Source organism: Anguilla rostrata, chromosome 5, assembly GCF_018555375.3.
Source record: "Anguilla rostrata isolate EN2019 chromosome 5, ASM1855537v3, whole genome shotgun sequence".
Classification (NCBI taxonomy): domain Eukaryota; kingdom Metazoa; phylum Chordata; class Actinopteri; order Anguilliformes; family Anguillidae; genus Anguilla; species Anguilla rostrata.
This window is the reverse complement of record NC_057937.1, coordinates 12,118,037-12,128,273: the sequence shown is the minus strand read 5'-3', so window position 1 is coordinate 12,128,273 and position 10,237 is coordinate 12,118,037. Positions and strand designations below refer to the sequence as shown.

The window sequence follows — 10,237 nt, the reverse complement described above, 5'->3', positions numbered from 1 at the left end:
CAACTCCGAGGTTAATTCTAGTTCTGGAAAAAGGCCTATTGGCCTGTCATTTTGCTTTGCTGTATCTGGGCTTCTCCTCCACCATTGCACCAGCTAGCTAACTGGAGACAAACACTCTACTGAAATCTAATCCCAGACCAAAAATTTGCCATGTGACAGCAGTTGAATGATAAATGTCCAGAACATCGAAAGCACCCTTATTATGGCTTGTAGGGAAAAAAAATGGTGACCCTTGCACATGGATTTTACAAACCATAGGATGTACTTTATAAATCATTCGATATCTTAAAAATGTGCTCAAGAATATATTACTTACACCCCAGTAGTTTCATGATCTGTACTTTACTTTGCAAAATTACTAAATGCATGACCCACTTCCTTGAAATATGTATCTGTATAAGCCCTGGCTGATTTGAAACAGAATGTCCCTCAAGTAATTTTTTTCTCTCAAGGCATGAAATTTGAGTGCTGTTTTATACTGCTACAAATCTTGTATTCATAAGCAATGATGCCTGCGTCTCACAATGTCAAATTCGCTCTCTCCCGTTCAACAGGGTGACAATAAACCCCAAGTCAGCCATGCTTGGGAATACCGAAAATATTTACAGCTTATCATAAAATCTCAGCACTCATTACCGAATTGACCCTCATTTAGGAGTGGGTCGTCAATCACTCCAGATCAACCAGACAGGCTTTAAAATTTACGGTTTCCTCTGGGGCCAGGTGAAGAGACAGAATACCGAAAGGCCTGTTTTAACAGGATTTAAGGAGGGCTGGCGGGTGGGGGGGGGGGGGGATTAATGACTCAAGGCAACTCAAGCAAAATATTGTCATGATCTGGTCATCTAATGAAGGACCCCAACTGTCTGCCACAAAGAAGGAGCTGAGAATACTTGGAGAAAAATGTAGCTTTTGGCATTTGGATCCCATCACTGTAACCCTCGCTTTAAGTGACAAGCAGCAGGGATTACAGCGGGCGTCAGGCCAAAGATGGTCGTGTCAGGTCTGCTAAAGTGACCTTTCTAATTGTAATTCTGCCTTTTTCTGGAGTTTTTGGAATTGACTCAATTGACTATTAAACCGATGGGATGAAAGGAGGCTGGAGACATGTAAGTACCCTCATTAATGCCTTTCATCTGAGAGACAAAGCACCCATCAGGACATTTCAACAGGTTATACTGAGGCCCAGAAAACCCATGTGAAATATAGGCACACATTTTTAAACTGTGATAATTTAAGGTGGACATTTTTACATATGTGAATATAAACAGCATATGTAGGATTTGTAGCTGATTCACAATGAAAACTGATAATTTCATGGAAATTTTACCAATAAGCTACATGTGAAAAACTGGTATGTTAATATCATATTTTAAGCATGGATCAAACTTACTCAGAGTGTCTTGCACTGCTAACTGTTTTAATGAAGCAACCCATTTTTTATTACAGCGGGAAATATTGACAGAAGCAATTCAAGTCAAGTATCTTGCTCAAGGGTACAGCAGCAGTACTTCACCAGAGAACCAATCCTACAACCTTGGAGTTCCATGCCATTAGCTGCTATGGGAGACAGACATGGTTCATGTTATGCTGTTCAGTCATGCTGTCATTCTGGACTCCCCAGTTCAGTCGACTGGAAGCAGACCTAACCTTTATGATAACAGAAGCAATAATAATTTTAAATAAATAATTTTCTGCAGGGCACAGTTTCATTGTAAATCGCGAGCAGGACACAGAAAACACTGTCCCTGATGATGCGTAGGCATTACAACCCTCATAATTTAAATGGCCACATGATCTTTTTGTGGCAGTTAATCTTTTCAAAATGCATGTATTTACGTCATTTAGATGTCACCATCTTTTTGACTTCCTGGCTGCTAAAGATAATAAACAATTCCCAACTGCAGGAGTGTTGCACTAATGTTCAGCCACCTTTTTTTGCCTGAGTTTCAAATAAATGTCCTAGCACCCTGACAACATGCTCTGTCTAAGACTTAGCTTGATAATAGGGTTACTCGTGTGCCCTCTGTACAGACAGTTTAATTTAGTGCCTTTGCATAACATGTGAATGAGACTCCGCTTAAACACATTGGAGATAAGTGGTACCCAGGCAAGGAAATAAATGAACTCTTATCAGAGCAAAGACCCTGAACTGACAGGGTCTAAATGAAAGAGACAATGAGAGAAACACTTCTCCTTTCATTGGTACTCTCAAGATTGTATCCATTTACTCACTGAAATGTTCAATTCCCTAATACCAGGTCACAATTTAGCAGCTCCTTCAGACAAACCGGTAGTGTTCAAAGCAGCAATTTTGTAATATAAATTGTTCTCATTTAATTATTAAACTGAGGGTTTGTATTCGTTTACTTATTTATTTTTTTTTGAGAGTATCAGTAAGTAAACTGCCATGTAAAATACTGGAATCTATCATTAGAGATAAGTTAGAAGTGTTTCTTGAAAATAACAACATCCTGAGGGATAGCCAGCATGGTTTTTGCAAGGGAAGGTCATGCCTGACAAACCTTCTGGTATTCTTTGAAGAAGCTACCAAGTGTTTTGACTATAACGAGGCTAATGATATTGTATACTTAGAATTCCAGAAAGCATTTGATAAGACTTGACATGACAGACTTGTTAGCAAAATGAAGACATTAGGAATTACAGACTGATTTGGAACTGGCTACAGGGTAGAACACAAAGAGTAGTAGTAGGAGGGATATTATCTGAGCAGGGAAGTGAGTGGGAAGTGGAGCCCCACAAGGATCAGTGCTGGGACCACTGCTCTTCTTCATTTATATCAATGACCTAGACGGGGCCAAAGAAAGTACATTTGTCAAATTTGCAGATGAAAACTGTGAGGCCCAGCTAATAGTTTGGAATCTACTACAGTGATCCAAGAATATTTAAACAAAATCCAGATGTGGAAATACAATATAACCAAATGTAAAGTTCTGCATGTGGAAAATTAAGTAATTTTACTTTGCCATAATAATCCCTCCATATGCTTTAATAGTGCAGTGCAGGTATGGAAATATATGGAGGTCTTTCTAAAATAATTCTATGATGCACCATTTTTGTTTTACCCCTAAAACATTTTTGCTTACTCTTGGCACCACCACCTCTTTGCTGATAATGATATGTTTGATCATATGCTTAATTAAGCAGGGCCTTTATTGTCTTGAGTAAATTTTAATAAATCATACCCATCACCATCAGACCTCTCCGTACCCCCCCCCCATCCCCACCCCCCCCATTCATTCAATGGCGCAGATGTGCCGCTTTTTCTCCACTCGCATTACACATATGAATGACTGGTTTAAAAAAGCTGGAGTGGATGCGCCTTTTATCCGTCTCTAATTAAAATTCCCCCACCCCCTGTGTTTAATTAAAAAGCGTTCGCCACGCTTGAGGGGCAGCCCTCCGCCTGCAGCCCCAGGTATTTCAGACTGGCTGTGCGTGGCTCTGTGGTAATGACCTTATGGAGATGACTGAGGATGCTGGCTAAAGAACAGAGCTTCACTGCACGGAGGGGGATTCACCGAGTCACTGTGTTCTTATAGGGCGTACCCACTGAGAAAGCTGCGGCCATTGCAACTGACGCAAGGACAATCATTCTGCATTGTGGCAGACCTGGACTCCAGAGGCTGAGGAATCTGCCCAGCTAAAGGTACTGTATGAGATCATTATTATAGCAGAAATTGCAGTATTTCACTAATGAACATATATAATATGAGCATCCTCACTTGTTGATACTTGTTCCTGTCATGCATTCATAACTGTAGTCAATGAGTGGGATTCGTTTTAGCATCACATTATGTCTGGTACAGTGATTATCAGCAAGTCAGTTTTTGTTCAACTTAACGACTCTCAGTTCACTGGATATTTATGAACATTTCACATTTTGGAATCATACTGCATCATATTGACTTATATTGCAGTGACAGTACATTTTGCACCACACGAGATAACATTTAGATAGCAGTAAAAAAGCAGAAGAGTTTTTAATTGGTTCAATAATAATCCTCTACCCCACTTCAGATTTCCAGGCGCAACATCAGACTTTGATGATCAAGCGATCCGCCCAGCCCGGACGACCCATTGGAGGACGCGTGAGGGGGATCGGATTAGCATAAGAATGGCGCTCCTGCCCTCCCCTCTCCCAGTTTGACGGGGAAGGCTGCTGTGGCTGTCGCGTGCACAGAGTTCGCCCGGCTTCTCACGTCCCACCCTGTGCCACCCTGTGCCACGCTGAGTGACGGGAGGGGGGAGGACAGGCCTGTCACGGCCCATCGGCATGGGGAGGATGAGGGCAGGGCACTAACCCCCCACCCCCCGCACACACACCTGTGAGTACCGCTTTTCCTTTCCTTCTGAGCGCCGTGCACGTGTGTGTGTGTGTGTGTGTGTGTGTGTGTGTGTACGTGCGTGCATGTGCGAGTACTGTACATGTGTGAGTGAGTGTGAGTCTGTGAGTGTGTGTGTGCGTGGGTGAGAGAAACTTAGTTGTCATTTTCTGTAAATTGTGCTATACTCTATATATAATTGTTGTATAATTATGGAGTGATAGGGGAAGGAGCAGTACTGATATTCTAACCATTATCAGTAGACAAAGGGCTGAAATATTATTACTGTAACCATGTATTGTTACACAGTAGAATGTTCAACCACTTTGTTAAACCACTTTTACAAAGTATATACGGTCCCTAATAAACTCATATGCACTCGTTTAGAGTTAAATTAACACTGGATTATAAACACACTATGTTGGCCTGTACATATACCTTCTTATTATTATTATTGTTGTTGTTGTTTCTGACCAACACTGCACCATCAGTGAAACAGTTTTTTAATATTACTGTTATTTTCACCATAATTGGGGTGTTATGTTTTGTATATTCTCACTCTGCTATGTGGCAGTTACGCTTTCACAGTCATTGAATCAGGCTTAGCTTGTGCAGGCCAACTGTGTGCGTCCATTTTACGACGGGGGTCACCCGTTGGGAACAAAACAGGAATGTCCTGCCGAAAATAAATAAGAATAAATAAGAAGAGGGTCACATCTAATAGCTGGAAAGCCTTTGGAATACTGTATCACTAAATAAATCTGTCAGGAAATAAAAAATAGCATTTCTATTTCAAATACACTGCTCTTTAAAGTTGATATTCATATTTAACGCATACAAGCATGAGGCTATTATCTGTAAAAGTTGTCACGATATGAAATGACGACATTAATCAAATAAAATTCAAATGATAAAATAAACTTAACTCTGTGTTTTGCATTACCCAGTATCCACGTCCAGATGTTACTGTGAATGTTAAAACGGCACATTGAACATAAATCTAAACCCACTTGGGAATGATTACAAGCTGGGTGAAATGATATCTTTCTTTAGGGTGGTTGACTTTTGTGGTCAGTGCGAGAATTTACACGCCTGCAGAACATGCTGGAACAAAACTGAAGTGCCCTTTCGCTCTTATGTCCCAGGACAGTCAGAACATTCCTAGAAAGAGAATGACTATTTTTGGGGGAGTTAAGAACTATGGTATTAATGGGGGCTGTTCTGTTTATGCTTTCTACACTGCAGTTAGAGTAGACATCTCAGCATCCACCAAATACTAGGTTTTAAGAAAGTAACAGTAGGCTTACGTCTCATTTTAGACTTTTAACTAAAACATAATTAATGTTGTTTTTTAACTTATGTTACACAGAAAAAGTGCTACTTCATTTAACCTTTTGATGTTTAATGTTTGACCCCTAGAGCCACTCTCCAGCAGATTTAATATATTCTCAGCTGGCCATTTTCCCACCAATGTGCCATAATGAACAATTTGTTGATGACAGCAGCAATGCTACATATATGGCTAAGAGGCTTGCGCTCCTTACAAGTGTTCAGACCTGGTTCCATACTGACCAGAACACTAACTATACAACTGATACATTTAGAACATTCTAATTTGACTTCCATCTTCAGCTTTGTGAATATTAGTGGATTAAGAAAATTCCTCTGAATGACAAGCCTCTAGATTGAATGTGAGCAGGCCGGGGGCAGGCTGAAGCTGGGTACCACCAATTTGGGAACGCGGAGGAATGGGTACTGTGTGTAGCCAGGATTCTTATCAACCATGTCCAGGTAATGACTGTTTTCATATTCCTTCATGTGAAGCTGTCAAATGCGGGGAGCTGGGGGGACCCGCATTTTCTATTGTCACCGCTCCCTGCAAGCCGTCTCCGTTGCACGCCTGTCCGCGACTGGCACCAGCAGGGGAAATCCGCGCTTAAAATCCTGCCGCCGCACTGGCGACAACGTACCCCGCGGTGTTAATTAAAAATCTATTTTTGCCGCGCTTCCCCCTCGTTTGCGCGTGCTTTCCTCGCGCTTCGTCTCGGATGCTCTTCCGGCGGCTGCCTGTGTCACGGGCTGACGAGCTCGGATGCCCCTCATCTGGGTCGGCACCTGCACGCAGGGCTGCCTCTCCCTAGCAACAGCCTCGCAGGTCCCAGGCGTGCAGCCACCGCCACTTCCCTGCCAGTAATTGGCAGCGTTCCTCAGAGGGGCCATATGCTCTTCATGAGCTGAGTGACATCACAAGTAGCAGGATTGTCGAAAAAAGATGGAGATGCTTCTGTTTCACTGACAGACATTTCAGTGCCAGTGCAGAGCACCAGGAACACCTTGCTTACCATTATTATAACACATGGGACCCAGGAGGGGCAGCATGGGTGGAACGGTGTTGTACCCCTCCTTACTCCACATACCAGTGGCTCAAACGTCCTGGTGTTGTAAGTCGCCATTTGGAATTATGGTCACACCCTGCAGTTCAGTGTCTGGTGCAGTTTAGTGATGGTTCCTGATCTGAGAGATTACAAATATAGAGTACTGCCCGTGAATTTTATCAAAAATAAATTAATGGGATGAGAGAATGCTCTTTTTTTTCAATGTTTTTGTTATACAACAGATATAAACACAAAAATGTTAAAAATGCCATAATATGCAGTTCAGAAATATGCTGTGATATGGGACTTGGAACGACTCAGAACTATGCAGTAGATCGGGCCCTGTAATTCCAACTGCTCACGACAGTTGACACAGAGGAATTTCCGTGAAAGGGTTCAGCTGGGAGTAACTTCGAAGGACTCTGGGTCTTAAGTCAGAGAAAAGTCAACTAAGTGCAATTATGTTATGCTTGACCATCTTCCAAATAGCTGCCATCAAGCGTGTGGTCAACAAGGGTATGATGTTATCGTGCCCTTCTCCACTGGAGGAACAGTGTAGTAGCTAATATTTCAAATTTTAAAGTGATTCTTGGCCTGACACGTAAACTCAGGTTGCCTGGTTTTACTCACTCACCCAATCAGTGTCCAGATTATGGTGAATGATGGCATTTCTTTCGGTGACCTCATGAAATAATTATTTTTCAACTTTCCTTTTAAGGTCTACCTTTTCGCTATTCCTTTAAAAAAAAACATTTTATTAGAAAATACCATGCCAGACGACAACAAACATTTCAATGATTTACGCTCAAAGCGGTGGCTTTACCATCTTGTCACCGTTCACAATGAAGAATGAAGAGCATATGATTTGGGCATTCTTGCATTAAACCTTTTCATTTTCTGTGTTCACATAATCAGCTTTCATGATTCATGGAATTGCTTTTTATGCTAAAGTGAATATACTATTGATCGTATGATTGTAATTGTATAATTGTAATTAGAAAACAAACACAGGTCACAGGTTTCTAATTGTAATTAGAAAATGAACACAACACCTGCAGGTGCTTTACTTACTCTGTGTGTTCAGTAAGTTTATATGCAGTGTTTGTTTTTTTTTTGGCAGATTCCAAGAAGCTATGGCAAACACCTCTGCTGCTGCCAACGTCTCTGTCGACACTGGTGGCGACTCCACCCCCTGTGTTCCCTGGAGGAGCCAGGGCTCCCGGGTGGCCCTGTACATGTTCATCATGGCTGGGATAGCCTGCACCGTGGTGGGAAACTTCCTGGTTGTGCTCGCCATCGCCTACTTCAAACGACTGCAGTCGCCCACCAACTCCTTCGTCATGTCCCTGGCTGTGGCTGACTTCCTGGTGGGCCTTATCGTCATGCCCTACAGCATGGTCCGCACGGTGGAGGGGTGCTGGTACTTCGGGCCCACCTTCTGCGAGGTCCACTCCAGCCTGGACGTCATGCTCTGCACCGCCTCCATCTTCCATCTCAGCTGCATCGCCTTCGACCGCTACTACGCCGTCTGCAACCCCCTGGTGTACGCCTTCAAAATGTCTAGGGTCAGAGTCGGCCTCCTCATTGTGGTCTGCTGGGTGGTACCTCTGCTGATCTCATTCGGGCCCATAATGCTGGGGCTTCACAAGGTGGGCATTGACATCCAGCTACCCGAGGGCATTTGCGCCTTCCTGGTCAACCGGGTCTATGCCGTCATGGCCTCTTTGGTGGCCTTCTACCTGCCTATGGTCATCATGCTGGTGGCCTACTGGAAGATCTACAAGGCTGCCAAGCGGCAGGCCATGCAGATCAGCGCAATGGAGCACCAGATGACTGTGCATGGCTTGAACTCGGCGGGCAGGAAGCAGAAGCAGAGGCAGAACTGCATGAGGAGGGAGCGGAAGGCGGCCAAGACCCTGGGCATCATCATGGGCGCCTTCCTTCTGTTCTGGCTGCCCTTCTTCACCACCAACGTGGTCGACCCCTTCATCGAGTACCGAACAGCCGGGGTGGTCTGGGACGTGTTCCTCTGGCTGGGATACGTCAATTCCTCCCTCAACCCTTTCCTGTACGCCTTCTTCAACCGGTCGTTTCGAAGAGCCTTCTTTATGATCATGGGCTGCAGGATTTGTCTGCCTGGTTCTCCCGCCAGTATCGATCTTTCTCTTACCAAGAGGGATGCTAATGAACACATAGAAAACGAATAGGTCATCCCCCAACTGTTTTTGTCCCCCTTTCAGTGTTCTCTGATTAATGCACTCTAATTATCTCAAGAGGTATACTTTAAGATTAAATTAATTTTACATTACCAACTGATCCTTACTTTACTATCAATACCATGAACTGTTTTGACTGGCTTGGTTTTCAAGTTAATTAAGTTTGCTAAACATACCGAATCAACCCTGTTTTTCTTAAATAATTTGTTGTTTGCCATTTTGACAATTTAGAATATGGGTATGTAAATATGTAAATGGTCATTTCTATTGTAGAGGAGCCAATGTGAAAATGTGCACTCACTTTTGAAGGGACCTTGTTCAGCATGGGAATATCAAATGTCCAATTGCATCTCAGAAGGCTTCAGTATTTATGGGAAACAACTTCTATTGCTTAAAATTTACAAGAAAGATAATATAATTTCTCAGGTGTGGATGCAGAAAGTACAAAAACGTATATGTACTGTAAGAGTTCCTCCCTTTTTCCAAATAAATGTTTCTTTCTGTGAAAATTTACACTCCATGTTCTGTTGATGTTTAATATACGAGCAAGTGTAAAGTCATTACAAAACTGTTATTAAAGCCTTTTGCTTTCCTCAAAACAGGAAGGACGTAATTTGCTGAAAGCAAAATCTGACATGTTATTTTTCATGATGAAAGAGCTGTTGCGAAATGATTTCTGCAGCAAAAGGAACAGATTGGTCAAGTTCTGGCACCAGCTTCCGAGCAGCATGAGTCAGTCGTGCTAACGAGACAAGAAGTTGATCTGGGACATTGTATCAAAGTTACCCCTGACAATTAAGCAATTAAGAAACGTAGTAAAAGAAGGACAGGAAAAGAGCTCAATAGAAAAAATAAATAAAATGAGCTAGATCAAATGTGTAATCTCTGTCATGGTTTTGGGTGGCTTGAGCATTCTGCTCTATTCCTTTCCACCCCTGCTTCTCTAATTAGAGTTTGTCACGTCGTTTGGGTTAATTGTCCGTACGCATGCAGAATTCACTCTGCCTACAGACCCCCTCTGCGCTGATTGGTTCAGAGCTTGGCAGGCGTGTTGATTGCATTAGCTGCAGCACCTGTCTAACGTTACTTAAGGTGTGGGTTCACAGAAAGACGGTGCTTTAGTGTCCTCTACACACAAGAGCCGGTACTGGTAACCAAACAGTGCTTCTCAGCGCTTCGTACCTTATGTAAAATTCACGTCCAAGAATTATGCCGATAGGTGTTAATAATCTCTGAAGCATGAAACTTACATAAGGGAGGTATCTGGTTTAGCACGTTCATGACGACTCCTTTAGTCAGG

The 10,237-nt window shown here is 42.8% G+C and overlaps 1 protein-coding gene across 1 annotated transcript; it reads left to right on the top strand.

The window, feature by feature from the left end:
- The first annotated feature begins 6,434 nt into the window (after nucleotides 1-6,434).
- Nucleotides 6,435-9,566, top strand: LOC135254712 (5-hydroxytryptamine receptor 4). Its single transcript, XM_064335135.1, has one exon. The coding sequence runs from the start codon at nucleotides 7,855-7,857 to the stop codon at nucleotides 8,926-8,928; it is 1,074 nt and encodes a 357-aa protein (XP_064191205.1). The 5' UTR covers nucleotides 6,435-7,854; the 3' UTR covers nucleotides 8,929-9,566.
- Nucleotides 9,567-10,237: the final 671 nt, after the last annotated feature.

Coding starts and splice junctions, on each gene's coding strand:
- LOC135254712 (XM_064335135.1), top strand. CDS start 7,855: ATGGCAAACACCTCTGCTGCTGCCAACGTCTCTGTCGACACTGGTGGC.